The 25,568-nt window shown below is 51.4% G+C and overlaps 13 protein-coding genes and 3 non-coding genes across 16 annotated transcripts; 9 read left to right on the forward strand and 7 right to left on the reverse strand.

The window, feature by feature from the left end:
- Positions 1-225: 225 nt before the first annotated feature.
- BO83DRAFT_412195 (putative flavin-containing amine oxidase) lies at positions 226-2,109 on the reverse strand (the record flags this gene model as incomplete). The annotated part of the gene is made up of 2 exons (XM_025534383.1): positions 1,344-2,109; positions 226-1,290 (listed from the first exon to the last, which is right to left on the reverse strand). The coding sequence occupies exons 1-2, from the start codon at positions 2,070-2,072 to the stop codon at positions 226-228; spliced, it is 1,794 nt and encodes a 597-aa protein (XP_025382867.1). The 5' UTR covers positions 2,073-2,109.
- Positions 2,110-2,426: 317 nt separating this feature from the next.
- BO83DRAFT_457080 (alpha-hydroxy acid oxidase) lies at positions 2,427-3,990 on the forward strand (the record flags this gene model as incomplete). The annotated part of the gene is made up of 8 exons (XM_025537090.1): positions 2,427-2,520; positions 2,575-2,608; positions 2,662-2,999; positions 3,052-3,216; positions 3,266-3,340; positions 3,392-3,645; positions 3,699-3,775; positions 3,833-3,990. 8 exons carry the CDS (start codon positions 2,427-2,429, stop codon positions 3,906-3,908), a joined length of 1,113 nt encoding a protein of 370 aa, XP_025382868.1. The 3' UTR covers positions 3,909-3,990.
- A 28-nt stretch (positions 3,991-4,018) lies between these two features.
- BO83DRAFT_457082 (uncharacterized protein) lies at positions 4,019-5,638 on the reverse strand (the record flags this gene model as incomplete). Its single annotated transcript, XM_025537091.1, has 1 exon — positions 4,019-5,638. One exon carries the CDS (start codon positions 5,636-5,638, stop codon positions 4,019-4,021), a length of 1,620 nt encoding a protein of 539 aa, XP_025382869.1.
- A 551-nt stretch (positions 5,639-6,189) lies between these two features.
- BO83DRAFT_457086 (class II aldolase/adducin domain-containing protein) lies at positions 6,190-7,231 on the forward strand (the record flags this gene model as incomplete). Its single annotated transcript, XM_025537092.1, has 3 exons — positions 6,190-6,512; positions 6,574-7,105; positions 7,157-7,231. The coding sequence occupies exons 1-3, from the start codon at positions 6,235-6,237 to the stop codon at positions 7,229-7,231; spliced, it is 885 nt and encodes a 294-aa protein (XP_025382870.1). The 5' UTR covers positions 6,190-6,234.
- Positions 7,232-7,286: 55 nt separating this feature from the next.
- Positions 7,287-9,506, reverse strand: BO83DRAFT_412196 (Zn(II)2Cys6 transcription factor; the record flags this gene model as incomplete). Its single annotated transcript, XM_025534384.1, has 2 exons — positions 7,287-8,298; positions 8,352-9,506. The coding sequence occupies 2 exons, from the start codon at positions 9,504-9,506 to the stop codon at positions 7,315-7,317; spliced, it is 2,139 nt and encodes a 712-aa protein (XP_025382871.1). The 3' UTR covers positions 7,287-7,314.
- A 131-nt stretch (positions 9,507-9,637) lies between these two features.
- Positions 9,638-10,966, forward strand: BO83DRAFT_457092 (ketopantoate reductase family protein; the record flags this gene model as incomplete). Its single annotated transcript, XM_025537093.1, has 2 exons — positions 9,638-10,068; positions 10,125-10,966. Exons 1-2 carry the CDS (start codon positions 9,876-9,878, stop codon positions 10,964-10,966), a joined length of 1,035 nt encoding a protein of 344 aa, XP_025382872.1. The 5' UTR covers positions 9,638-9,875.
- Positions 10,967-11,562: 596 nt separating this feature from the next.
- BO83DRAFT_371541 (acetyl-CoA synthetase-like protein) lies at positions 11,563-14,896 on the forward strand (the record flags this gene model as incomplete). Its single annotated transcript, XM_025529938.1, has 4 exons — positions 11,563-11,856; positions 11,914-12,181; positions 12,237-14,422; positions 14,495-14,896. The coding sequence occupies 4 exons, from the start codon at positions 11,563-11,565 to the stop codon at positions 14,894-14,896; spliced, it is 3,150 nt and encodes a 1,049-aa protein (XP_025382873.1).
- A 378-nt stretch (positions 14,897-15,274) lies between these two features.
- Positions 15,275-16,298, forward strand: BO83DRAFT_457107 (DUF3632 domain-containing protein; the record flags this gene model as incomplete). The annotated part of the gene is made up of 3 exons (XM_025537094.1): positions 15,275-15,613; positions 15,677-15,740; positions 15,865-16,298. The coding sequence occupies 3 exons, from the start codon at positions 15,275-15,277 to the stop codon at positions 16,296-16,298; spliced, it is 837 nt and encodes a 278-aa protein (XP_025382874.1).
- Positions 16,299-16,861: 563 nt separating this feature from the next.
- On the reverse strand, positions 16,862-16,933 carry BO83DRAFT_t259. The gene has a single exon. It is a non-coding gene; the product is annotated as a tRNA-Ala (tRNA).
- Positions 16,934-17,347: 414 nt separating this feature from the next.
- Positions 17,348-18,410, forward strand: BO83DRAFT_412198 (short-chain dehydrogenase). Its single transcript, XM_025534385.1, has one exon. It carries the CDS (start codon positions 17,370-17,372, stop codon positions 18,330-18,332), a length of 963 nt encoding a protein of 320 aa, XP_025382875.1. The 5' UTR covers positions 17,348-17,369; the 3' UTR covers positions 18,333-18,410.
- A 157-nt stretch (positions 18,411-18,567) lies between these two features.
- BO83DRAFT_412199 (amidohydrolase family protein) lies at positions 18,568-19,890 on the reverse strand (the record flags this gene model as incomplete). The annotated part of the gene is made up of 3 exons (XM_025534386.1): positions 18,568-18,832; positions 18,884-19,654; positions 19,716-19,890. 3 exons carry the CDS (start codon positions 19,888-19,890, stop codon positions 18,699-18,701), a joined length of 1,080 nt encoding a protein of 359 aa, XP_025382876.1. The 3' UTR covers positions 18,568-18,698.
- A 539-nt stretch (positions 19,891-20,429) lies between these two features.
- Positions 20,430-20,913, forward strand: BO83DRAFT_166287 (uncharacterized protein). The gene has a single exon (XM_025526358.1). It carries the CDS (start codon positions 20,518-20,520, stop codon positions 20,836-20,838), a length of 321 nt encoding a protein of 106 aa, XP_025382877.1. The 5' UTR covers positions 20,430-20,517; the 3' UTR covers positions 20,839-20,913.
- On the forward strand, positions 20,483-20,554 carry BO83DRAFT_t256. Its single transcript has one exon. It is a non-coding gene; the product is annotated as a tRNA-Ala (tRNA).
- A 551-nt stretch (positions 20,914-21,464) lies between the features above and the next one.
- BO83DRAFT_371548 (uncharacterized protein) lies at positions 21,465-22,573 on the forward strand. Its single transcript, XM_025529939.1, has 2 exons — positions 21,465-21,761; positions 21,812-22,573. The coding sequence occupies exons 1-2, from the start codon at positions 21,548-21,550 to the stop codon at positions 22,507-22,509; spliced, it is 912 nt and encodes a 303-aa protein (XP_025382878.1). The 5' UTR covers positions 21,465-21,547; the 3' UTR covers positions 22,510-22,573.
- Positions 22,574-22,813: 240 nt separating this feature from the next.
- Positions 22,814-24,737, reverse strand: BO83DRAFT_412201 (GMC family oxidoreductase; the record flags this gene model as incomplete). The annotated part of the gene is made up of 3 exons (XM_025534387.1): positions 22,814-23,192; positions 23,227-24,434; positions 24,501-24,737. 3 exons carry the CDS (start codon positions 24,735-24,737, stop codon positions 22,814-22,816), a joined length of 1,824 nt encoding a protein of 607 aa, XP_025382879.1.
- A 542-nt stretch (positions 24,738-25,279) lies between these two features.
- Positions 25,280-25,351, reverse strand: BO83DRAFT_t258. The gene has a single exon. It is a non-coding gene; the product is annotated as a tRNA-Ala (tRNA).
- Between the last annotated feature and the right edge of the window lie 217 nt (positions 25,352-25,568).

The following is a 25,568-nucleotide window of genomic DNA, read 5'->3' on the forward strand; positions in this document are numbered from 1 at the left end:
CATTGGGTAGATTCCTATGGTGGAAGAGTTGGTTGCTAACAAAACACTATTGGGGTTTGGTTGTGGTAAATTCCACTTCACAGCATGCCTCCTGATTGGTCGGTATTTGCACCTTACGATAAATTCCGAGGAACTCGTGCTATAGAACTGATGTCATTAACATACCCCATTCACATATGCAGCATCGTCTAGATGATCGCTAGTACTCCATCTACCATATGAGTATCACAACTGGCTTCTCGTCAGCCCCTTAACAGCCTCCAGTGCCCCCCTCTTCCCACTGCGCACAGCTCCCTCCATATATCCCTTCCACTCCTCCGCCGTCTCCGTTCCCACGAAATGCACATCCCGGAACGGCTCTCGGAGGGCATCACCAGCCAGCGTCAAGACGCCTGGAGGCAATGCTGGACAAGGACAGCCCCAGCCAGAGAGTTCCTCAGTCGACCACTCGTGGCCGAGAGCCTCGACGAATTCCCTCTTGGGCAGATCCTTATCACCATAAATTGCCCCCAACTGCTCCAACAATGCTAGTTCACGCTCCCTTTGACTCCCCAACGCAGACCACTTCCTCCCAGCGTCGCCGGCCAAAAACGCCGTGAGCACCCATTTACCATCCTCCGGCACACTCGTATCGCGGTAAATCGACGCAGGACCAACAAACGACTGCGCCAGTCCACAGAACCCACGATCCGCCCACCACGCCGTCCGAAACGACAACATCACCTTGGTGTAGTAACCATATCTGAATGAATCAACCAGCAGCTGCTTAGCAGCAGGTAGTTGCGGCTCGAATTTGATCGTCTTAAGGACAGGTGTCGGCACTGAACAAATGACCTTCCGAGCCTTGACCACCAATCCACTCTCCGTTTTAACATAGTTCACCCCTTTCTGCACCTGTGTAATCCCCACCACTCTCTGCCCGAAGCGAACTGTATCCGTGGGCAATGACTCTGCCAGCGTCTTCGCAAAGATCTGCGTCCCCTGTCGCACACGCAGATACTGCGCGCCGTGTTTCCGATCCGATCGCATCTGGAGTAATCCGCCACCCGATTTGCAGTAATTGAGGAAGTAGAGGGCGGAGATGTCCTGGGGTTCCTGACCCAGCATGGCGCGAGTCCAGACGGAGGCGTTTGCGACAGCGATGGGGCTGGCGTTGCGGGAATGCAGATAGGCGAGGAAGGAGAGGGAGTCGAGTTCGGCATTCTGGGGTCGACTGGTGGAGAGAGATTGGCAGTCAAGTTCGGCAGTGTCGCGGATAAGTTCAATTTCTTTTTGGATTTGAGGGGTTATCTGGACGCAGTTAGCGGGGTGAGTTATATCGCGGTGGGAAGGAGGTAGCATACGCATGGAGTCTGCCCGTAGGGGAACGCAGTGAGGGTGCCGTCCTCTCGCTGCAAAAGACAGTTACCCGTCGTATTCTGCTCGATCAATTCAGCACCAGCCCGTTTTGCCAGCTCATGCATCATGCTCTGGTTGGTATCGTTGATCCAGGCAGCGCCGAGATCGACCACCCCGGTGCCACTTGGCAAGGGACAAGACCAAGTCTTGCCGCCCACGCGGTCGCGGCCTTCGAGCACGATGCACGAGTGACCAGACTGGAGGATGGTTTCGGCAGCCATGAGGCCGGACAGGCCGGCGCCAATGATAAGCACATCGGTCGTTTCTGTGGAAGAGGGAAGAGAAAGCGAAGTTGGGACAGAGTCCGGCACCGCAACGGTAGCCTCAATCTCGAATTTCCAGCCCGGGACAGCTAGCTGAGGTACTGGAACAAGAGTAATGGCCGGTTTGTGGCCGGCGAGCCATGTCTGTAGAGGTCGGGTGTGTAGACGGTTATTGGGGTCGTAGTCGACGATGTAGAGGGTGAGTTTGACTACATCGCGAGGGGTAGCGCCGGTGGCGGCTAGCACACGGTGTAGATTCACAAGGGCAAGATGGATCTGCGAATTGTAATCGGCAGGGGCAGTGCCTTCAATGGTGCCTGGTTGGCCCGAGACATGGAGATATTTGTTGGCGGATGACACCACGCCAGGGGCGTAGTAGGCGGAGGTAGCCAGGACGGTTGCTGGAGCCATTGTCAGTGGATTGAAGCTGATAACCGGTGTTTCTATGTGGTAAAGAGGTGGGATAGATATAGGGCAAAAACAAAGTCCGAAGAATGAAACTGGTTATCTTATCGTGCGGGGAAGTCTTGACTTGCCTGTTTGGAGTGGGCCGGGGTGACTTGCCTGCATTAAATCCACTCCACCGCCAGTTGGGGGAATCTCTATCTTATCGTAGATCGACATACTGCAAGATGGATATTCAATCCGCGGAACTGCCTTTTCGGTTGTTTGAGCCATTGAGTAGACAATCCGGAAAATTATATATACCAGTTGTAGATCTAGTCCGTATTGCCAATCACTACCTTGCAGTGTACATACATCGAAATGGCCAACCGTCCCAAAGATCACGACTCCAAAGTCCTCACTATCGCCGATCTGGCCATTGAGGCCCAGAAACGGCTTCCTCCGGTCGTGCGCGGTGAGCAATTCTCACGAGCTATCAAATCCAGCCAATACTAAGACATGCATATAGACTACTTCAACGAAGGCGCTGGCGACCTCATCACGTACTAATTCCCACAACTCACCGCAGCCCTCTATATATACTAACAGATCACAGTCTAAAAGACAACGAAGCAGCCTACAACCGATACAAACTCCTCCCTCGCGTCCTCCGCGACGTGGATGCCCTCGACACCAGCACCACCATCTTCGGCAAGAAAGTGAAATTCCCCCTCGGCTTTGCCCCGGCTGCCGCGCACAAACTCGCCCATGCAGATGGCGAAGTGGGCACATCGCGTGCAGCTGCAGCGCACGATATCCCCATGTGCTTGTCCTCGTGGGCAACAACAGGCATCGATGATGTGATTGCCCAGGGGACGGGGAATCCGTATGCAATGCAGGTGTCCTTTTTCAGGGATGTAGAGATTACGAGGAGGATTATTCAGAAGGCCGAAAGTGGGTGTCCAGTTGAGCAGTATAACGTTCGCGGTTGCTGATGACAGTAAAGAAGCCGGATACAAAGCACTATTCGTGAGCGTGGATCTCCCTGTACTAGGGAACAGATTGAACGAGTCTCGGAATAACTTCAATTTCCCGAGGGATATGCGGTTTCCAGTACTGGCAGAGGGAATTGAGGAGTTGGGGTTGAAGGACACGTATGAGCGTGGCTACGGTATGCACTTCATTTCCTTCTGCATATCGGCTACTAACAGAGTATCCAGATGGCTCTATTCACTGGGACAAGACGATCGCCTGGCTACGACAAAACACGAAGCTCGAGATCTGGCTCAAGGGGGGTACGTCCATCCTCACTCCTGTGGTTACTATGTATAGACTAACAAGAACAGTCTACTCTCCCGAGGACATCCAACTAGCCATCGACCACAAAGTCGACGGCGTCGTCATCTCCAACCACGGCGGTCGCCAACTCGATGGCGTGCCCGCTACCCTGGACGCACTGCGCATCTGCGCGCCCGTAGCAAAAGGGAAGATCCCTCTAGCAGTGGACGGGGGCATTCGACGGGGAGCAGACGTGTTCAAGGCGATTGCGCTGGGCGCGTCGATGTGTTTTGTGGGGAGGATTCCGATCTGGGGATTAGCGGTAAGCTTCAGACATATTACCATATTTGTTCAGGTGATTGACAGTCGGTATAGTATAACGGCGAGAAAGGCGTCGACCTAGCGGTCAAGATCCTCTTCGACGAGTTCTGTCGCACAATGAAGCTTGCAGGGTAAGTGACCACGTCAACGTGCATATGGCAGATACTAATGAATGTGGACGTATGCAGGTGTCGAACTATAGCAGATATCACGCCGGAGCATCTGGCGGTACTAGAGACGAATGGGCTATTGGCGAAGCTATAATCATTATGAAAGAACAAGTTTGAACATACATACCACTTAAAGATAGAACGAACAGCCTCATAAAGAATACAATAAACATAACATGGATCTAGTACATAGTAACAATCAAACTACTCCCACAACTTCCTCCAAAACCCCTTCTTCTCCACTTCATCCCCATCATCAACCCCTAATGCCTCCACCTCCTCCAACCCACTTACCAAATCCACCTGCTCAGCAGGAATCCACCACCCATCCTTCCACCTCATCACCCGATGCCCAGCATAAACTCCCACAAAGACAAACAACCCCACATACGAAGTCAGAAACGACGACACACTCCAGTGCCCATGAAAGAAGACCTCAAACCCGTTACACAGCAACAGTATCGGACAAGCCATTGTGGCAATGATCCCCATCCACGGCTGCAACCTCGACCGATACGGAAGATCCTTCAAACCCTGAGCGTTACACGCCGCCCTGAACCTCAAGAATATAATCCCGCAGCACGTCCACGACGTAAACCCCGCCGTGTTGGTGATATTCACGAACCAATTGAACGCAGTGCTGGCGCCGGAACTACAGTCCATGTACGCCAGCAGGGAGAACAGCGAGCTGCACAGTACAGCGTAGTAGGGCACGCCGTGGCGGGTACAGCGGGTGAAAATCTTGGGGGCGCTGCCTGCCCTCGCGAGGGAATAGAGTGTCCGACTGGACATGTAGAGGTACGAGTTCGCGGAGGACCACGCGGAAGTGATGATGACGGCGTTGACGACGGAGTCGAGGCCGTGAATACCGGCGCGTTTGATGGCGATGACCCAGGGGGAGGCGGCGACGCCGGTACCATTTGTCAGTCCGGAGGCATTACTTGGGCAGATAACGCCGATGGCAAGAACGCCAAGGATGTAGAAGATGATGAGGCGGTAGAAGTACTGCTTTGCAGCGCGGGGGAGATTCTTGCGAGGGTTCTGCATCTCGCCTGCAGCGACGACGAGGAGTTCCGGGGCGAAGTTAAAGGAGAAGACGGAGTAGCAGAGGGTGTAGAGGAAGGCGCAGAAGCGGCCGGTGGAGCCGGAGACGAGATAAGTGTTGAAGGCACCGGGGGTCTTCCAGTAGTGGAAGCCTAGACGGGTGTGGTTGGGACCGCCACCGAGGAAGAGGACGAAGGAGAGGATGAGGAGACCGATGATGAGGAAGACTTTGAGAGATGCGAACCAGAATTCGGTCTCGCCGTAGACTTTGACGGGAAAGAAGTTGAGCGCGAGGACGACCATGAGCATGAGGGTGATCCAGACGGCGAGGGGGACTGGGTTGGACCAGTAGTCGATGACGAGGGCAGCGGCGGTGGTTTCGTAGGCGACGAGGATGCCGAAGCTGTACCAGTAGAGGAGGCCCATGGCGAAGCCTAAGCTTGAGGAGACGAAGCGGGTGCCGTAGGCAGCCATTGAGCAGCCGCTGAAGGGGAGGTAGGTGTTCATTTCGTTGGTGGCGGTGATAATGGCGTAGACGATAATACAGATGGTGATGTAGGCGAGGAGAATGTTGGCTGGGCCGGCCAGCGCGAGCACTTCTCCTACTCCCACGAAGAGACCTGTGCCTATGGTGCCGCCGATGGCCATCATCTGGGCATGGCGGGACTTGATGCCACGCTGGGTGACGGGGGCAGCATCATGGGGGAGAATCTGGCCTTCAGCATATGAGGCAGTGCGATCGAGGACCTCGAGTGATTTTTCGTCGGGGGACTTGGTCATAATTGCTACAGTAAACTGAGATATGGATTGAATGAATTGAAACTAAGGAAATTGTAGCTAGGTACAGAGGGTATACAGGGCATTTATCAGTTCGCAGGACACTGCATGTACAGAATCTGGGGTTACGTGGGAACTGAGCTTTGCCTTCGCAGATCCCGATACCAGATAAAGACTGAGAGATACGAGGCCATTAGTGTCACTGTGGCTTGAGCACGGACATTGGATAAACGAATGTCAGCTGCATCATTGCGGAGAAGCAGCGGGTTGTATCTATCAGGCCTTGCTGGTTCGCCTCTAGTTCAGTTTCGAGCCAGATCCACTGCCGGGGCTAGCCCGAGGTTATCAGTTGGCTAGCAAGGCAAGTCTCCCCTGCTGCGTGTCTCTTGACCTGCCTATTGCATTCACCCTTGCATACCCTAACTCTCCACGCCAAACCAGTCGGGCAATTGTCGACTAAATCACAAGACACCGTGGGATAAAAAGTAAAACGTGCAGGTAGAAATATAAGTCCTGACATACTCAGATATTCCACACTGCAACGCCAATGTGGACTCGATTCATATCCTTTCGTACGTTGAATAGTCCAACACAGCACCATGTCCTCAACCACAACCACCATCGTAGCGAAGAAGGAAGACCCTTCAGAGGCCACAGAGTCAAACACCACTGGAAAATCAGCCATCCAGGCCATCTCACAAGGAGCCACCCTACCAGGCATCCCTTCCTTTACCTCCGCGGACAAAAAGCGAAGATGGATGCTCGAGCACATGGCTGGTGCCTTCAGAGTATTCGCTCGCAAGGGTTTCTCCGAAGGAATGAGCGGGCACATCTCCTTGCGTGATCCAGAGCATCCAGACTGCTTCTGGACGAATCCGTATGACCTCCCACCAACACACCAACAAGACCGGTCCAGGTACACCAGCTAACAATCCCAGACTCGGGCTCCATTTCGGTTTAGTCAAAGTTTCCGATCTCATCCTACTAAACCACGCCGGCGAACCAGTCGGAGGCAATCGATCGCGGCCAGCCAATGCCGCGGGCTTCCAGATCCACGGCGTCCTGCACAAGATGTATCCGCATGTGAACGCGGCGTGCCATGCCCACTCGAAGTACGGCAAAGCGTGGTCGACGTTCGCCAAGCCTTTGGATATGATCAACCAAGACGTTACTATGTTTTACGGCGATGCGCAGGCTGTTTACCCCGAGTTTGGGGGCGTCGTGCTAGAGAAAGAGGAGAGTCTACGTCTGGGTAGACACTTGGGTGACAAGGGAAAGCTGCTGATACTGCGCAACCATGGCCTTCTTACGGTCGGACAGACTGTTGATGAAGCGGCTTATCTGTTCACTCTGGCTGAGAGGAGCTGCGAGATTCAACTGCAGGTGGATGCGGCTGCTGCTCAGGATTTGGAGAAGAAGCTTATTGAGCCGGAAGCGGCTGAGTTTACATTCAAGATGACTAGTGATCCGGTGAGTTACACCCAAGTCTTTGGGGATGGAAGGTATGGCTAATAAAAGCAGGAGGCGTTGTATCATGAATTCCAGCCAGATTATGAAATGGAGCGAGCACTCTGCAACGATCAGTTTCTACAGTGAGTGTGGTCGCATGTGGTCGAATTTGATTGTACGATGTATTGAGTATGATGGTGATGAGAAGATGAAGTTTCAAGGACGTGTCGTCATATGTAGAACAAACTCAAGTTGCTTTCCCGCATAATCTGCGGCCAACTGGCGCTGGCGTTACTGTTCAGGTGGTGTCGTTGTCTCTCCCAGACCTGCCTTGCTATCCTTAATGCCAGCTTAAAAGTTCCAAGCCCACTTTTTCTGGCCGATATCTCGAACCAGCCCGCAAACCAGTCTTGTAGTGTAGGATCCAAAGCCTCGCAGGCGGCAATAAACGCTACCCAAAGAAAAGGAGCAGCCACGCGAGTCGCCGGCATATCGTCTCTTGCTACCTGAGCTAGGGCGTCTCGCACTTGCCACGCTTTATCTTGGAGGATCATCGGATCCACATCGTAGATCCGCCGATAAAAGAAGATAATGAGGGCTTTATGAATTGCAGAAATCATCAGGCGAACAACCGTGGCATTTGTCTGAGCGATGATACTGTCTGGATCCGCATCTGACACTGACGGTGGTCGCCAAGTGGAAATGCATCGCTCTAAGCTCCGCGCCCGCGCGGAGAACTGCTTAAAGTCCAACGCCCCCGTATAGCTTCCCAAGTCCGAGAGGTCTCGCTCATTGCCTAGTCGCGTTACTTGTGATATTAGAAATAGTAGAGACTCGGGAAGGCCAAAAACATGTGGGTACATGGTCGAGTCCCACTGGCCCGGGATTTCTAAGTGCAAATCATTTTCTCCCTGGTGCTGCTCCTTCAACTCGCTCATCCGCTGGTCCAATCGACCTTCCCATTGCCGAAGGCGGAACGAGCGAGTGGAAGCGATGGAGCGCACTGTATCGGGGGATGCATAGTCGGACTCTATCTCTACATTGGACACAGGGAGAACGGAAGTGCTCTCCTGGAAGATACGTAGATAGACATAGCAATGGTGCAACAAGCGGACCTTGCGTGATTTCCGCGTTTTAGGCAAGCCACGAAAACGAACCCAGTTTTCGCAGTCTAACAGACATCGGCGCACCCGCTCTGTGCTCCCTTGGTAGGCCTATATGTATGGTGAGACATGTACTCTGCTCAGCTGCGGCTGGTGTTGCTTACCGAAACCGTGCCCATGCACAGCAAGGCGATGAGGACATCTTTGTACTTGACTTTTTTGACGCTTGATGACGCATCGTGTAATGCTCGCTTGAGGTGATTTTGAGCTTCGGTAGCAAAGGTCTCTGCCTGTCTCTGCCAATATTCGCTTGCGCTGCGCGTCAAGGAAGATAGACGCTGGGTGAAGGCCGCAGTGGCGAGAATTGCGTAGAAGATGGACATCCGGGTGTTGTTGGCCAATTCGCCCATGGTCAGCAACGCCAGAGTCTCCATAGCGGGGGGTATGTATAGCATACTCCAGGGGCTCTTTTCCAGCTGGATTGGGGTGAACAGTTGAGTGACATTCTTGGTGTATGCAGACAGCAATAGGGGGGCATCTGGCGGGGCCAGGTTGGTCACAGATGGAGCATATCGGATCTCCGGCGACGACAATAACGATGCTTGCAGAGGAACCGATGGCGATGGTCCCATAAGGAAGCCTCCTGACAGGGATTGCGGGGAAATCCCATCATTTTCCGCAGAAGGTAGGGTTGCGGCGAAGAAATCTTGAGCATCCAAGTCGGCAGAAACGTCTACATTCACATGGCCAAACAGACACTCCATGAGGGGATCGTTGCTAAAGGCATCGTCCAAGGAAGTTTCCAGCCCAACATTGACCGGACTGTCTTCTACCCGAGGGAGGGGCTCGTCAACTGGGTCCAGGGGGGCTTCGGGAAGGTCCATCTCGACCTGAACCACCCGAAAGGCACCAAAGGGACCCATGCGGGTAGTGAAATTGGTACTGGTCTCCTCCTCCTGGCTCTCGCATTGACCATCAATCTTGGTCAGAATGGTGTGGACGTCATCCAAGTCCAAGCTGTCGGTTAACTGCTCACTCATACGCTGACGTATGTCCTCACTGAAGAGGGGACGGCGACATCGTGAGCTCTGGTTCTCACTCGCATCGAACAACAGCCGAATCTCGTACCTCTCACAGACTAGCCCCGCACGCTCACACACGAGGCAAGATGGCCTGGTCTCATCACACTTTGCATGGCGCCGACGACAGGTCTCGCATCCTCCCAAGGAACGGGAGCGCACTGGGGTGTCAGTTGGCTTGCCAGGGCGAGCAGGGGCCTCGGTGGTGGTGGTGGTGGTGACGGCGGCCCCTGATGTCATGGAGATCGATAAGCAGTCGATATGAGAAGCAATAGATATGGTATGTAGTGAATAAGTGAGGGGGAAGATGTCGAGCGAGGAGAGTTGCCTGGAGGATAACGGGGAAGGTGAGGCCGGAATGGCCTGCCTATTTGGTGTTGCGGGCAAGCGGGGTTGACGGAGTTGAAGCTAAGATTATCGCGATTATCGCGAGGATCAGCCACTTGCCGATAGTCTCGATAAGGCGTGATAGCATCATCTGTCCAACCAGGCAGGTTAATTCCATGGTCATGATTTACCTCTCACCATTTATAACAACCCCCATTAAGATCCCGATAACAACAGGTTGGCCTCATTCCTCGTCTACATCTCCGCCCCTACTCACTCACCATGCAAAACAAAGCCAACATCCTGCTAATCGGCTGTGGTGGGATCGGCACTATTGCTGCGCTGAACTTGGAACTTGGAGGCAAAGCCATTGTCACTGCTGTCCTGCGTTCCAATTATGATCATGTCAAAGCGCACGGCTTCTCCATCAGATCTATCGACCACGGAGAGGTGAAAGGCTTCCGGCCGTCAATCTGTATGCAGCCACTCATTTCCATGTCAGCAGTTTCCTACTAACAGTTGCCTTGATAGTACGAAACACTATCCCAGACGTTGAGAAAGAGAACCTCCCCCCATACCGGTACATCGTCGTCACCACCAAGAATTACGCCGATGTGCCCCCGACCGTAGCAGAGATCATCCGCCCCGCCGTCACCAGGGGCTACACGCGCATCGCGCTCGTCCAGAATGGCCTGAACATAGAAAAGCCCCTTATTGCCGCTTTCCCAGAAAATATCATCCTCTCGGGCGTCAGCTTCTGTGGTTCTCATCAGGTCTCCATGGGAGAAATCGTCCACGAAGACGATGACGAGCTTTACGTGGGAGCCTTCCGCAACCCCAATCTAGAACCCGACGAAGAGGATGCGGCCGCTAAAGAATATTGTGAGATTTATGGAGCCGGTGGCAAGTGTAATCCTCAGTTCAGCCCCAACGTCGGGTTCAGTCGCTGGCGGAAGCTGCTGTACAATGCCTGCTTGAACCCCATTTGTGCCATCACGGATCTAGACACCGGTCGCATCCAGCTGGCAGACGGCGCCATTGAGAATTTGGTCCGACCGGCCATGGAAGAGATCCGCGCAGGTGCCAAGGCATGTGGACATGACCTACCACCCGAGCTGGTGGACTTTATGATCACGATGGATCCCATTACCATGTACAATCCCCCCAGCATGCAGGTAGATATCCGCAATAGCCGGTTTTGCGAGTATGAGAACATCGTGGGAGAGGCACTGAAGGAAGGAAAAGCCAGGGGGGTCCCCATGCCGACACTAACAGTGTTGTACGGCCTTCTCAAGGCCATCCAGTGGCGGACCAAGGAAAGGAAGGGGATGGTGCAGATTCCGGAACCGGAGGACCATACAGTCAAGAAGTGATAGACTAATGAATTATAATGACTATAATAATCCCTTTAGCATAGCTAGCTTCTGGGTGGGATGGATAGACAGGAATTTGCAATGCCACTGCATATTGCGACAGTGATAAGTGATAAGAGGATATTCGTGTCCCGATTCGCTGATACAGAACTGTGGCTGTAAGTAACAGTTCGATGTGGCTAGAGTCCTGTCGTCTACAATCACACCCAGTGAATAACTCCAATCAGGAGGGTGAAGACAGTGCATAATCTGGTGGGAGCGACCGAGCGGGAGCCCGCAGATTACGTTAGAAAACCAAAGCAAATGAAGGATTCGGGGGCCAAAGGATCAATTCTTCGTCAGACATCAATTTGCCGGACGATGGAGTTGGGTGTAGGAAGCATGATGGCCAATAGACGGACAAAATGGCCTGCAGAAATGTGGAAATACATTGTTGCGGTATCCCTCGGCATCAAACCAAGCGGGGTGAGGCTCGTCAATTGCTATAAGATCATCCATCAGGTATTGTTGATAGCCTGACTTGATCTTATGTCAAGCTGCTGTCTCGTGTTGTGGAGTATCAAGGTAAAACCACCAGAAGCAGTAATTCAGTGACCATGGCTCCCAAGATACCAGTTCCTCGCAAACGGCTTTTGACCACCGAAATAGATGCCATCGCCGAGAGTAATCCCGAGAGACGATTCTGCGTAATGCCCAAGGGCTCGGAGCTCTCAGATGGCTTGCAAGAAATTTCATTCAAGGATCTCTCACGCGGCATCAACTTTTTGTGCTGGTGGATAGAAGCGCAAGCTGGTACAGATGTACCTGTTGGGTCAACGGTGGCATACATGGGTGCCAATGATATTCGCTACTTTATTTTCATCGTGGCATGTCATAAGACTGGCTACAAGGTGGGATACTTCCGACTTCGTGGACGTTCCGCTTGTATACTGACCTTTATCAATCAGCCATTGCTACTTTCGAGTAAGAACTCTGATGAAGCTCAACTGTACTTGCTACATGAGACCAAGTGTAACCAGTTCTTTTACACTGCGGAGAGGGAGCGGAAGGTAGCAGAGCTTAAGCAACTCCGTCCCGAACTAAATATCGTTAAATTACCCGCATTAGATGCCATCTTGGAGGGACAAGAGGGTTCACGCTTCTACCCATTTACTCAATCTTACGAGGAGGCTGAGGATAAGGTCTTCCTCATTGTGCATAGTTCTGGATCAACAGGTATGGTCTCCCTTCTCAAAATGGCGAATCTAGCTCAAGTAAACTCACTTCTCAGGAATGCCCAAGCCTATTCCCCTGACCCACGGCTATTTCAGTGCCTTGGATGCCATTGTCCATCTCCCTCGTCCGGGCGACCGGAGACTTACTATCTTCTGTGATCTCAGCCCGGATAACCTTGTTCTCAGCGTAGTTCCGTTCTTTCATATGATGGGGATCGTCGCTTTCACCACGTCCATCTTCCACTCGGTACCTTTCCTCTATGGGCCAGAGAAGCCCCTTTCGGTTGGCTTCTTAACGGACCTTATTAAATTCGGTCGACCAACTACAGCGCTTCTTCCCCCGTCAATCCTTGACGATGTTTCCTTGTCCGAGGCAGCCCTGCTCACGTTGGGCACAATGGAAAGTGTTTACTTTGGTGGAGCACCACTCTCATCAGAAACAGGTGACAAGGTCCGCAAATACACGAAACTGATCACAGCACTGGGATCCACCGAAACCAATCTCATCCCTTCCATAGTTCCCGAAAAGGACGAAGATTATGGTTATCTCGAGTGGAATCCTAATTACGGCGCTGTTATGGAGCCTGTTGGAGATGATATCTATGAGCTGGTCATTCCTCGCCCGCCCACACGCAATTATCACGGCATCTGTCATACGTTTCCTTCGTTCACTGAGTACCATACTAAGGATCTATTCACACGACATCCGTCTAATCCCCGACTATGGAAGCATCATGGTCGCCTAGACGACGTCATCGTTCTGAGTAATGGGTTCAAGTTCAATCCTGTCATGTTGGAGACCATGATCGAGGCGCATCCTCTTATTTCCCGGGCATTGGTGGTCGGAAAGGGACAATTCCACACTGCTCTGCTGGTCGAGCCATACTGGGATGCATTTGACTCATACCTTGACCCCAATTCTTTCATTGATGATATCTGGCCTGCGATCGAGGAGGCAAACAAAACTATAGCCGCCCACGGACGTATCATGAGAGACAAGATCGCTCTTTCTAAGAGGGATAGGCCATTCCAAACCACACCAAAGGGTTCGACGCGAAGGGCTGCTGTAGTCAAAGACTACGCCAATGAGATTGATGCCATTTATACCATGACTGACGAGGCAACCCTTGCAGTGGACGAGCTTCCAGCAAACCCAGACCTGTCTAATCTTAGTGAATACATTCATGATTTGGTTACTAAGACCCTCCAACAATCTGGCTTTGGTCCCCAGGAAGACCTCTACAAACTTGGTCTCGACTCTTTGCAAACCATCCAAGTCGCTAAGTATCTACGCAGCGCTTTATTTGTCCACTGCGGTGGCCCAAGTATGGTAGAGTTGACGACCCAGATGGTTTACGCAAATCCGACCGTGGAGAAGTTGGCCCAGCTGCTTCTGCGGGTGCTGAACGGTGGCAATGCGACAGATGTCTCCCGCCCAGAAAAGCTCAACAGTCTCATTGAAAAATACACATCCAGCTTACCAATCCAGGGCTTCATCCCAGAGCAGACTGCAAACACCCACACGACTCTTACAGTGATACTGACAGGATCCACCGGGTCGTTGGGGACTTACCTCCTGCACACCCTCCTCGAAGACCCGAGCGTCGCGAAAGTATACTGCTTCAACCGAAGCAACGCCCAGTCCAAACAAGAAACGATCTTCCAACAGAAAAGCCTTCATATTACTCCAGTCTCCCTTAGGAAGGTGGAATATCTCACCGTCTCCTTTAGCGATCCACATTTCGGTCTTCCCTTACCCGAGTACAACGCCCTCCTGACCACCGTAACAACAATAATCCACAACGCCTGGAAAGTCGACTTCAACCACAGCGTCGACTCATTCGAAGACCCGCACATTCGCAGCGTGCGGCACTTCATTGACTTTAGTCTCCAGAGTACTCATCTTGCGCACGTCCATTTCATCTCATCAGTGGGCACCGTAGGCGCCTGGACTTGGGACATGGGACCAACCATCCCTGAAAGCCCACTTGAAGACAGCAAGGCATGTCCGAGTCAAGGGTACGGAGAGTCCAAGTACATCTCCGAACGGATATGTCATGAAGCAAGCCGCAGGTCGGGCGTCCCGACTACCGTATATCGCGTGGGACAGATAGCAGGTCCGATCACAATAGAAGGTCTATGGAATTCCCAAGACTGGCTGCCTACTATTATCAAGACATCAAAGGCAATAGGGCTAGTTCCGGACACGCTGGGTTTGAGGGCTGTTGATTGGATTGCCGTGGTAACACACCCTTCCATCCTCCGTCTAGTGGATAGCTATGTCTGGCTACTAATGCACTATCCTGGAATGCAGGACACCCTCGCCCGCATAATCACCGAATTCATTCACACTCGCGCCGTTACAGTGTCTTCTGCTTTTCCACACGCAGTATTTCACCTCGTCAACCCATCAAAAACAACCTGGGAAGCACTCGTCCCTGCCGTCCAGGACATGTACCCGGACATGAAACCGGTGGGTTTCACAACGTGGGTAAAACACCTCCAAGAATTGAGCATGAAAAACCCATCCAAGCAGGAGATCGCAGAGAAGCCTGCTCTCAAGCTACTCGAATTCTACCGTGAGTTCGCGGAAGGTGCTACGCTCTTGGTGCCGCTTGAGGTGGACAAGGCAAAGAAGGCAAGCGGAATTATGGCTGCACTGGGGCCTATTACGGGAGATGATATGAGGAATTGGTTGAAGCAATGGTCGTTCTAAGGTTGTCGTTAGCTTGGTACTCAGTGTAGCGGGGCTATAAACGAATCAATAGTCATCTCGCTGGTGGAATGGAATGAGTTGTAACGGTTGTTTTTAGGATCAAGTAAGCACTGCAAGCCATAGCGGAAGGAACGTACAACGGGTGTCTATGCTTGCCGAGTTCGATTTCTTCGCGCCTTCCTACTGTCCGTCCTAGCTGAGGTTGTGTCGTCTGGCCCGCCGAAGAGACTTGTTTCTTGCTCAACTCAACATCTTACATTCTCTGCTATTATCCATCTACTCGTTCAGTCCTTTCAGAGAACCAATTTCTGCACACTCACTTTATTGTACTTTTTTGCTTGAAAACCACACCAGATCCAGTCTTTTATTCAGGTCACCATGGCTGTCTTGACCTTGGAGGGTGGAGACAATGAGTATAACAGGGCGATGAGAGGCAACTATTCGCGGTTGGAAGCTTTTCGAATCATACAGGAGTGTCTAGCGCCAGAATATACTGTTACCATAGAGCAAACTGCCCAAGCACTTCATAAACTGCTCCCGCCACCAGATGACCCTACTTACCCCGGTGGTGCTGACTTGTTCGGAGACCTTACACTTGAGTTATCTCAGCAGGTGGAGTACGATAATCCTGCTCAAGACCGTTATGTGCGGGTGATTCAAAGACTGCAAGACTCGGACCGCGTGAAAAAATATATACCACAACCTGAAGGTGTCGGTGTGAGTGATATTTACCTAGAAACTAGCCTGAGCCAAGCAGCGAAACTAACATTCTAGTACCAGGGATACGGTCGCTATGAAATCATGCCACAATTGAAGACCAATTTAGGACAATATTCGGCGCAACGTACGTCTGGGTCCCCTTCCTCTCTTTTCATAGAGGCCGTGTTTGTGTACAGCACCTGTGCAACAAAGCCTCCGTCATGCTAGCTTCTAAAATCAGTAATCTTCGAAGACTGACAACTTCTCAGGAATGGACAGGAATGGAAACCAAAATTACTTTGTTAACGTTCGGGCCTTTATAGCGCGCCTTTGCAGAGTGGGAGCTTTGCAAGGTCAGGCTTGGTTAGTCAATGAAATGAAGGCTACCTTCGAAGAAACACTGCCAGAACAGTTCCATGTCGTATCCATCATGGGTGCTGCAATTATTATCGAGTTTGCTGGGGGTTGGCTGTATGAGGAGGTCGTTCGAGCACCTAAGCTTGACGAAATAAACGACAACCCATTGTGGGCAACTGGTTATTACTACAACGGTCCTCGGTATGGCATCGCGAGGTGGAATCACTGGCAAAGGCTATTTCGGTGGGCGGAACAGACAATGACACTTGATCGGGAGAGCAAACGGCTTATATTCTATGCCGAGTGGTGTATGCATGGAATGTCGAGGTCCCTTCAGCCTTACTAGATGACGTTGGCTTTGAGCTATCCTCCATATGCTTTTTGTCTTCTGGAGCTCGCCTCAACTTAGGTAGATGTGCAGAAATCCTATTTTTAGCTCGGTGGTCCTTTTCCTTGCTGTGCTAACAGAATCATGTCCGACTGGTAGTTTGAGGTGGACGATACAACATCGGACTCGGACCTTGCGTTTCTGCGAGGGTGTAGAGATCTTCATGAAGGCTCCATCAACCCTAATGAAGGTTAAAATGCTTAGAGGTCATAATAAGATGTTACAATGGGTTCTTCTCATTGCAGTCGACGTGGGCGATCGTAGCCGATTACTTTATGGGTTCAGTGTACTCTGTATACCAATGCAGTTTCTGAAGCGAGACTGCCTACTTTAGTGATGAATTGGACTTAGCGAGGGAGATAAAGAGAATGAATGAGCTCGTTCTAGTAAGATCCAATACAGAACACGCGGGCCGTTGAGAAAACAAAATGTCAAGGTGCGCATGAACAGGAAGGGCGCATAGCACGGGAGGGAGAAGCGGGAAGGGGCAAAAAAAGAAAAAAGACAAAAAAAGAAACAGCTGGAGCTGCGGGGAATCGAACCCCGGACCTCTCCCATGCTAAGGGAATATTATACCACTAAACCACAGCCCCTTTGCTGTTGAAGAGCTGCTTGTTATTTTGCATTATGAGCAGAGACATAGTCTATCAGAGTTGATGGGGCCATAACCATCCTCTGTATGATTACAAATTGCGCCAGTTATAATAACTACCAACTAAGTCGTCTACGGTGTAAGCAGAGTGGATTTGAAGGATTGAGACTCGGGGTTTACGAATAATGCCGGTCTATCTCCTGGTGATGTTTTCGATGGATTTTCTTATTTCTAAGCAGCAGCAGGATGGCAGTGGTTGAATGGCCCACATTGTAGCTTTGACCCAGGTAAATTTGGCAAAGACGGAGCTCCCTCGTTTACGGTTAAGCACTCCCAGGAATATAAAGCCCTGTAAAATCCCCTATAAACCCAGACAGATATTCATCGCATCTCTCTTCACATCAGCTTCCAATTCACCACATCTTCAAGCACCCGCCATGCCCATCTTCGACGCAACAGCCACCAGCGAACAGGTCATCGAAGCCTTCAAGTCCAACATCAAGGGCAAGACCTTCGTCATAACCGGTGCCGGCAAGCCCAGCATCGGCAGCCAGATAGCCACATCTCTAGCCAAAGCCGCGCCAGCACATATCCTCATTGCCTCACGCACCCTCGGCAAAGTCCAACCCGTGCTCGATGAAATCCACGCCATCGACAGCACCATCAAAACCACAGCAGTACAGGTGGACCTAACAGACCATGAGTCCGTCCGCCGCGCCGCAGACGAGATCCTCGCCGCAGCACCCAAGATCGATGCCCTGATCAATAGCGCCGGGGTGATGGCAATCAAGGAATACACCCTGGACAAGCAAGGAATAGAGCTACAGCTCTCGGCCAACCACGTCGGCCACTTCTTACTTACCAACATGCTCGTGCCAGCCCTCGAGGCTGCTGGCTCCGCTCGTGTAGTCAATCTGACCAGCTCTGGGTACCTTATCTCACCGTTCCGCTTCGAAGACTGGAACTATCCCGACGGGAAAGAATACGACCCCTGGACGGGGTACGGGCAAGCAAAGACAGCCAATATCATATTCACATATGGCTTGACCCACCGGCTACGACATAAGGGAATTGCCGCCATCGCCGTCCATCCAGGCTATAACGGAGACACTAAACTCGGCAGTCACCTCACGTGGGACGATTATGCTGGCATCTCTGCAGTCGCAGTACGGAATACCGGGAGGGAGTTTGTTTTCAAGGAGCCGCGGTTCAAGACGTATACTCAGATCGCGGCGACGCCGTTGATTGCGGCGCTCGATCCGGAGTTGCAGGCTCTGGCGCCGGTGTTTATGCAGAATAGTGTGGTTAGTGAGGCTGCGGAGTATGCGAGTGATCTGGGGAGTGTGGAGGCTTTGTGGAGGTTGAGTGAGGAGCTTGTTGGGGAGGTGTTTCGGTATTAGCTTTTCAATAAGTAGATGGGGAAGGTAGATTTCTGGTGGCGTTCAAGCACCCTAGGAGTGGACAGGGGTGGATACATGGACACTATCGCCTTTATTTCTTACGTGAGACGTTTGGAATGCGTTGTCTGACACCCAAGCGAACTTACTTTTCTATGGTACTCTGGCATATCTGACTGTACCTGGAGATGAATACAAAGCCGGTCATTGCATATTTTATTTTGTTTTTGTATCTCTTCGCTCGTATAATTCTTCCAATCATTATTACTTCAATGAAGTGCATCAAGTTGAAAGTCCAGGTAGTGTTCCATCTGTGGTATACTAGTCCCTCACCCCTGAGCTTCCTGTAATCAACCTGTCATAGTGAACTCAAGCTCTAGGTAAGAGCTTCTGCGCGTTTCCAAAATATACCATATCCCGAAGCTCCTCATTCATGTGGAACGCATCCAGGTTCTCCCGGTATCCAGCTACTTTGATCGGGGGAGCATTCGGGTAATCGGACCCTAGTACTTGTTTAGCATCTAGTAGTACATGCCAGCTATGTATATACTCACCATACATAATATGGTCATGCGGTATCAAATCCAGCAGAAGATTCAAGACAGCCGGGGCACTCGAAAGGGCAAGGTCGTAGTAGAACGAGCGCAGTGCTTCCATAAACTCGAAGTAGGACTTGCCATAAGGCCCCTGTGTGGTCATCGTGTCTCGGGAAGTTACAGCCAGCCGCGAGATCAGATACGGCAACGTCCCACCCGCATGCGAAAGGATCTTGGGACAGTTCGGGAACCGCTGCGTGACGTTAGTAACAATCATATCCACAGCAGTCCGTGTAGTCTCCTGTGGGAAGTCAAGCATGGGAGGCGGCATAATCGGATCAATCCAATTCGTGTCCTCAGGCATGGTAGGATGGATATGAACCACGGTTTTGCGATCATCCAGTTCCTTCCAGATGGGAGTGAACTGAGCATGGCCTAGATAGTTGTTTCCATTGCCGTAGCGGGTGAACACGGTGACCCCGTCGGCTTTGAGTGTGTCGAGGGAGTACTCGATTTCAGCCAATGTACCGGGTACATCCAGAAGAGAAGGCAGCGCGGCGAAGAATCCGAACCGTTCGGGGTACTGGTCGCGCACGTTGGCGGCATATTCATTGACCCTTCGGGCTAGCGACCGAGCCGTGTCGTTGTTGCCAGTAATGACTGCACCTGGTGTGGTCAGAGACAGTATGGCTTTTCGGACACCATTATCCTGCATGTCCTGGAGTGAGTCCTCGACGGTCCATGCGGGGACTGGCAGGCCCGTCGGGTCGCCGCCTGCATCTTCAACGGCTGGATGTGCGTCAGACTAATTAGTGCGGGGTCTCCATTCCGGGCAAGTATGCCCACGTACCCTGACGAAAGAAATCGGGGACGAAGTGATGGTGGATATCAATCTTCTGCGGAAGTTGATGGGCCAGAACTGCACTGCCATTGTCCATGGTGGTCGGATATCCCGGACCTATGCCACTAGTAGACATACCCAGGAAGCTTGCAATGCCGGTGGGTAGGTAGGAGAATAGATGCATTATAATCACGGCTAAAAGTCATCGATTTTTAATTGCTAACCGAGGTGACTTTTTGGTGCAGCTTGGGCTGTTGTTTGTTGCGCAGCTGTACCCGATCCCTTGCATAACTGCCAATCACGGATCCCGCGGACTTTTATCCCTCTGTCTGCTAATTGGGATGGCATGACAGGTGACATTTGGTCGGATTTGTCTGTGGCAAAGTTATACTGATCGCATTTTCTTGTCGTCGATTCTGTGTTTATTTCATGGTTCCGTGATGCTAGTAAATACTGCTAACTCCACCAGAAATAAAACTTCCATAAGAACTTGTGTAGGGAATATATAATCACTACCAGCGGAGACGACGTAAAAGCAGGTATGGAACGACAACGCTAAAATCAAGCCACTGTCATCAACTGATCTCAGAAATAGAAAAATTTTATGCTAAAGTCGATTTAATAGCAAAGATAAAGGCCAGTTTACTGGCAGTACAGCTTGTGGTCAGCTATGGTGGCCATTCACCAGAAACGATTACTATGATGGGTGAGCCATGAGAAGATGAAGCCTAGTGCTGTCTCATAAAGCAAAAGTTGCATGCCTTCTTCAACGAAAAGGGGCTGTGGTTTAGTGGTATAATATTCCCTTAGCATGGGAGAGGTCCGGGGTTCGATTCCCCGCAGCTCCATATTTTGTATTTTTCTTTTTTCGTCCTTGTCGATTCGCTTAGCCTATGTCTACTTACCGTCGGTTGACTGTTCCCAGTCTGTCCATGTTGCAATGCCATTTTCCGCCCAGGCGACACATTTCTACATCGTACAGAGCACCCCTCCCCAAATGCCGTACCTCGCTGTCGCTAGATCCAAAAACTTCTCCACTGCCACCACACTGCCAATGGTCCGGTCAGAGCATTCACGAACTAATATTTCATGTCAACCGCTTAAGACCTCGGGAATGACCAGAGGCCAGTGATGGCCTACACAAGCAAAATTACAATGGTGTCAGCCTTTGCACAACAGTTATCAGCGATCAGTGTATCTAGATGGTGCAAACAGCCTCGTCTTGTTTCAACATCGACCAGGGAACGATGGCACATTCGGATCATCGGGTAGCTTCTCTAAAAAGGAAAAGTAATTGTTCATTTGACCCCAGTCAGAGCGAGAAGTTCAACATACGACCACAATACACCCCAACATTAGATGCTGGCGAGCTCAAAATCAAGGTAAACCACTACATCCAACTGCCAGAACACCCGTGTTGGGCCATCACGATTCCGACCATTCCAGTTATGCCACAGGGGCGCAGATGCATCGCATGATCAACGCACCAAGTAACCTTGTCCTCTTGTTGCTAGGAGGATGACATAGTAACAAACACTTATCTCAAAACCTCTGCCCACAACCTATTTCCAGCCTCGTGGCCTAAGTCAACACATGGCAGGCAATGGGTAGACCCCCGCCGAAATTCACTTGCTCATGACCAGCCGGCCTATCTGCGTAACGTAAACACAGTGACTGACAGGGATAGCCTTTTCGGCGGGATAAAAACAGGACAGCAACCCGGGGTGGCTGAGACACCAATTAACTCAAATAACAGCTCCCTCAAAAGATCGGGGCCCCCTGGTGAGGATTGGTGCTCTTTTGATTATCATCTATGCAGGCCGAATGAACGCACTTCTATCATGAAACTTCAACGAGATTCCAGCAGAACCGCATATCTCGTATGCCTTCTGCTCGCTCTTCAATGCACATGCTTTGTACGAGCAGAGAGCTTTACCTATCCAACAGCAACGGAATATCAGTTCATCGTGGGAGACCTTGTCAATGTATCCTGGGACGTGGTGACATCGCGTGTTTCTCTCTATGAAGTGTGCAACACCAAGATTCCCTTGCTATGTCGGTACACCTACAACTGCCACCACTGGACCTGGCTGATGGAATCACAGTAAACGTCACAAACCCCTACAGCTATGTCTGGAACGCAACCCGCGACAAATATAGAGAGTCTGGCTGCGCGTTCGAGCTCGATTCACTGGACATGTTCGGTATTCTTAACCCACCAGTACTCACAAGTGTCAAGATTGGCGTGAGCAAGCGTCAGGAAGATGATCCTCCACCTGAGTTTTATAACTTGTACGACCCGACCAGCAGCACATCTAGCAGTACTTCTAGCACTACGTCAATGAAAACTACCTCTAGTGCTACTTCAGCAACATCCACCTCTACTTCTTCTTCACATGCTACAAGCACCGCGGCGGCCGAAACAACAGCAGCATCAGCATCCTCTATCCCAGCTACCTCCGATAACGGCAGTGGTCTTACTGTCGCAGAGAAAGTTGGGATCGGTCTCGGGGTCCCGTTAGGAGTGCTGGCAATATCCACTGCTGGGGCTTTAGGCTTTCTGTATCGACGCCGATCGCAAATGGGGGGTGGTTTGGACGAGACATCGAATTCAGATCAACCCGCATCCTCTGGAATGGTTGAAGTGGTCAAACCTCCATGGGATCCACGCATTTCCAGGACGGAAACTGTGATCGCAGAACTGCCTTCGCCGTCTTTTGACATGGAAGGTATACCAGAAGAGGCGAATCATCGACCGATAACTGAAGTAATGGGGACTCCTCGGAGTGAGCTTAGTACGTGAGTTGAGTGTCCGTGGGATGTACATAATGTGCTATGATGATGACTATCTGATAAGCTATGCGGCTGCATATGGTCCATTTCTAATAAGTAATGTTTGCCATTTGGTCACTTAATTGATATCAACCTCTGATACGGACCTCACGTAGTAGTAGAACATCAAGTGAGTACTACGAAACTTCAGAAAAAGACTTCACTCTCAAGTAAGTTCACCAACTAACCAGCTGAACTTGCCTGCCGAAGAACATTAGAGGAATAACATCCCCACGCAAACCATCCAACTCACACACCAACCCCCCTCCAATCAATTACTTCAACCCATAATCCTCCTTCACCAAATCCGCCGCCCTCTCAGAAACAGCATACACCACCGCCGCCAACGACGGACTCACCATCATAGGCACAATACTCGCATCAACGACCCTCAACCCCTTAACCCTCTTCACCCTCAACCTCTCATCCACCACCATCCCCAACGCACAAGTCCCAAGCAAATGCTGAAACGGAACCGCACTCTCCCTGACAAACTCCTTCACCTGCTCCCTAACACCAACATCCACCCCAGGATCCGGCCTCACCCTCCTCGCAACCTTATCCCTAACCAACTCCGACCGAAACACCCTATCCGCAAACCCCACCCCCGCAGCAAGCACATCCACATCAGCCGGATGAGCCAACAGCCCGGGACTAAATATCCGGAGCCTGCATCGGGTCATCCGACACCACGTGCACCCGCCCGCGAGAAACAGGATGCATCTGGCTCATTGTGATAGAGTAACAATCATTAAACCCAGACGGCGGACCGGACATGACTGCCCCAAGGTTATCGACCGCGCGCGCGGTATCGAAGTTCTCAGGCGCGCACATGTACTGGATACAGGGACAGGTAGGGTCCTGGATACGTGCTGCGATGATCTTACGCTGTTTGTTCTGAAGAACGGTGTCCTGTTTGGTTGATGCATTTTTGGGGTCCAGGAAACACGACACTGTCTTTTCGAGGTCCTGCTGCTCGACTTGTGTCGCGTAGGGCGTATAGCCCGTTATGCTGAGTGATCCGGACAATGCGCCGGTGTGTTCCTCCTCGTAGAGTCTCTGGTGTTCTTCGAAAATAGCATGATCCCGTAGTAGCGAGTCGACGGATGTATACCCCGGCGCGAGTTCATACACTACCGAGCACAGAGCCTGCTCTTGGAGATTGTTCCCCACGTCCATGTTAGGAACGATGCACGGGATGCCGATTCGGCCGAGGACGTTCGGGTCGCCTATCCCGGATAGTTCTAGGAGCTGTGAGCTCTGCACAGCGCCGGCGCTGAGGATGACTTCCTTGCGTGGATGGATGGTGTACGACGTCCCATGGTGGAGGAATTGCACTCCTGTTGCCTGGCGCTCGCTGTGCTCGTTCGTCCCGAGAGTGATTTTGCATGCGAGCGCGTCTGTCAAGACACGTAGATTCGAACGATTGCAACTCGGGGCTAGGTATCCGCTCGCGGCGTAGCTGCGTACTGGCTTGCCGGTGCGATCGATGGTGAACAGCGTGCGGTAGAAACCCAGGTGATTCCCAGCATACGGATTCTTTGGTCGTGGCAATCCAGAGACGGTATCAAGAGCAGGTATGAGATCTTTCTCAAACGGCGCATGCCAGGTGCCAAATGAATTGTGAATCGGTCCCTCAGTCCCATGTAGATTAGGATCCAACGGACATATATCCGTGTCCCGAGGCGTGATGTTCGGCTGATCCACCTCCAACTTCTCATGCTTTTTGAAGTACGGAAGTAGATCAGACCACTCCCACCCTTTAACTCCTGTGGTCTTGCCCCAGTCGGTTATTTCTTCTTCCGTTGGTCGGCCTGACATCATGAAGTTTAAGCCGCTCGAGCCGCCGAGCATTTTGCCGCGGTGGGTGGCGTAGGTTTTGTTGTTTACGCCGCTCTGTGTTTTGTTTCCTGTGAGCTATGGCAATAAATTGGTCTGTGGTATAAAGTGGTGTAGGCGTACCTGTGGAGAAGTCTGAAAACACCAGTCATATCCTGGATCTTTCAGGGTCATGGCCATCCCGGTAGGTGTGTCTACCTTCGTATCACCTAGTCGTGAGACCCCGGCTTCGATGACTCCAACGCGAACATTGGGGTCTTCTGATAGACGGGCAGCGAGGACAAGGCCCGCGGTGCCTCCGCCGATGATGATGAAGTCGAAATCATCGTGGATGAAGTCTGTTACACTGGCTGTGTCCATAATGATGCTTGCAAGATTGGTGGATTATCTGAGAGTTGAGTGCATCTTGATATGAATGAGGATGGATTTATGTCAGTACAAAGACGTTGACTGCAGAGGACTGCAAAATTCAAATTGCATATACCCCGAAACTGATCTGGGTCATGACTTCAGCGGCGCTGGTGTAGAGTGTAAATAGCTACCTACCCCTCCATGGGACCGGACATATAGACTCTACAGAAGATAAGAAAGACATACTCAGGGTTATACCGCGACAGTGTAACGCGTTCTAGCCAGACTATAGCCATTGCCGCGAAAAAGCGACCAGGCACTGTATCCGATGATGTTATGTTAGCGTCCTATAGAGAAACCTTGGTAGGTGAAGAAATAGTGAGTGGGCGGCCACTGCTTAGGGCTATGTTCAGGAATTCCGAAATCCTTCCAGGCCCATTGTAGAGTATTGAGGATTGTTGTTACAATGCGGAGGCTGTCTGTCTATCACTTGTATGGAATGAAGAGTGGGACTGCTGCGGGGGATAAAACAAAAAACAAAAAAGAACAGCTGGAGCTGCGGGGAATCGAACCCCGGACCTCTCCCATGCTAAGGGAACATTATACCACTAAACCACAGCCCCTTTGCTGTTGAAGAGCTGCTTGTTATTTTGCATTATCATCCAGTCCATATAGCTCGGCGTAGCACATGCTGCTCACACACACACACACTCAGTCACATGGGTATCCCCTCTGATAGTTTTCGGGAAATTGTCGGGGAGACGGACATTCAGCCTAATATCGTTACTGCAGACCCTAGTGATGATAATATTGAAGCACTACCAGGGTGTGCATCCTACC

Source organism: Aspergillus eucalypticola, assembly GCF_003184535.1.
Source record: "Aspergillus eucalypticola CBS 122712 chromosome Unknown BO83scaffold_39, whole genome shotgun sequence".
Lineage (NCBI taxonomy): Eukaryota > Fungi > Ascomycota > Eurotiomycetes > Eurotiales > Aspergillaceae > Aspergillus > Aspergillus eucalypticola.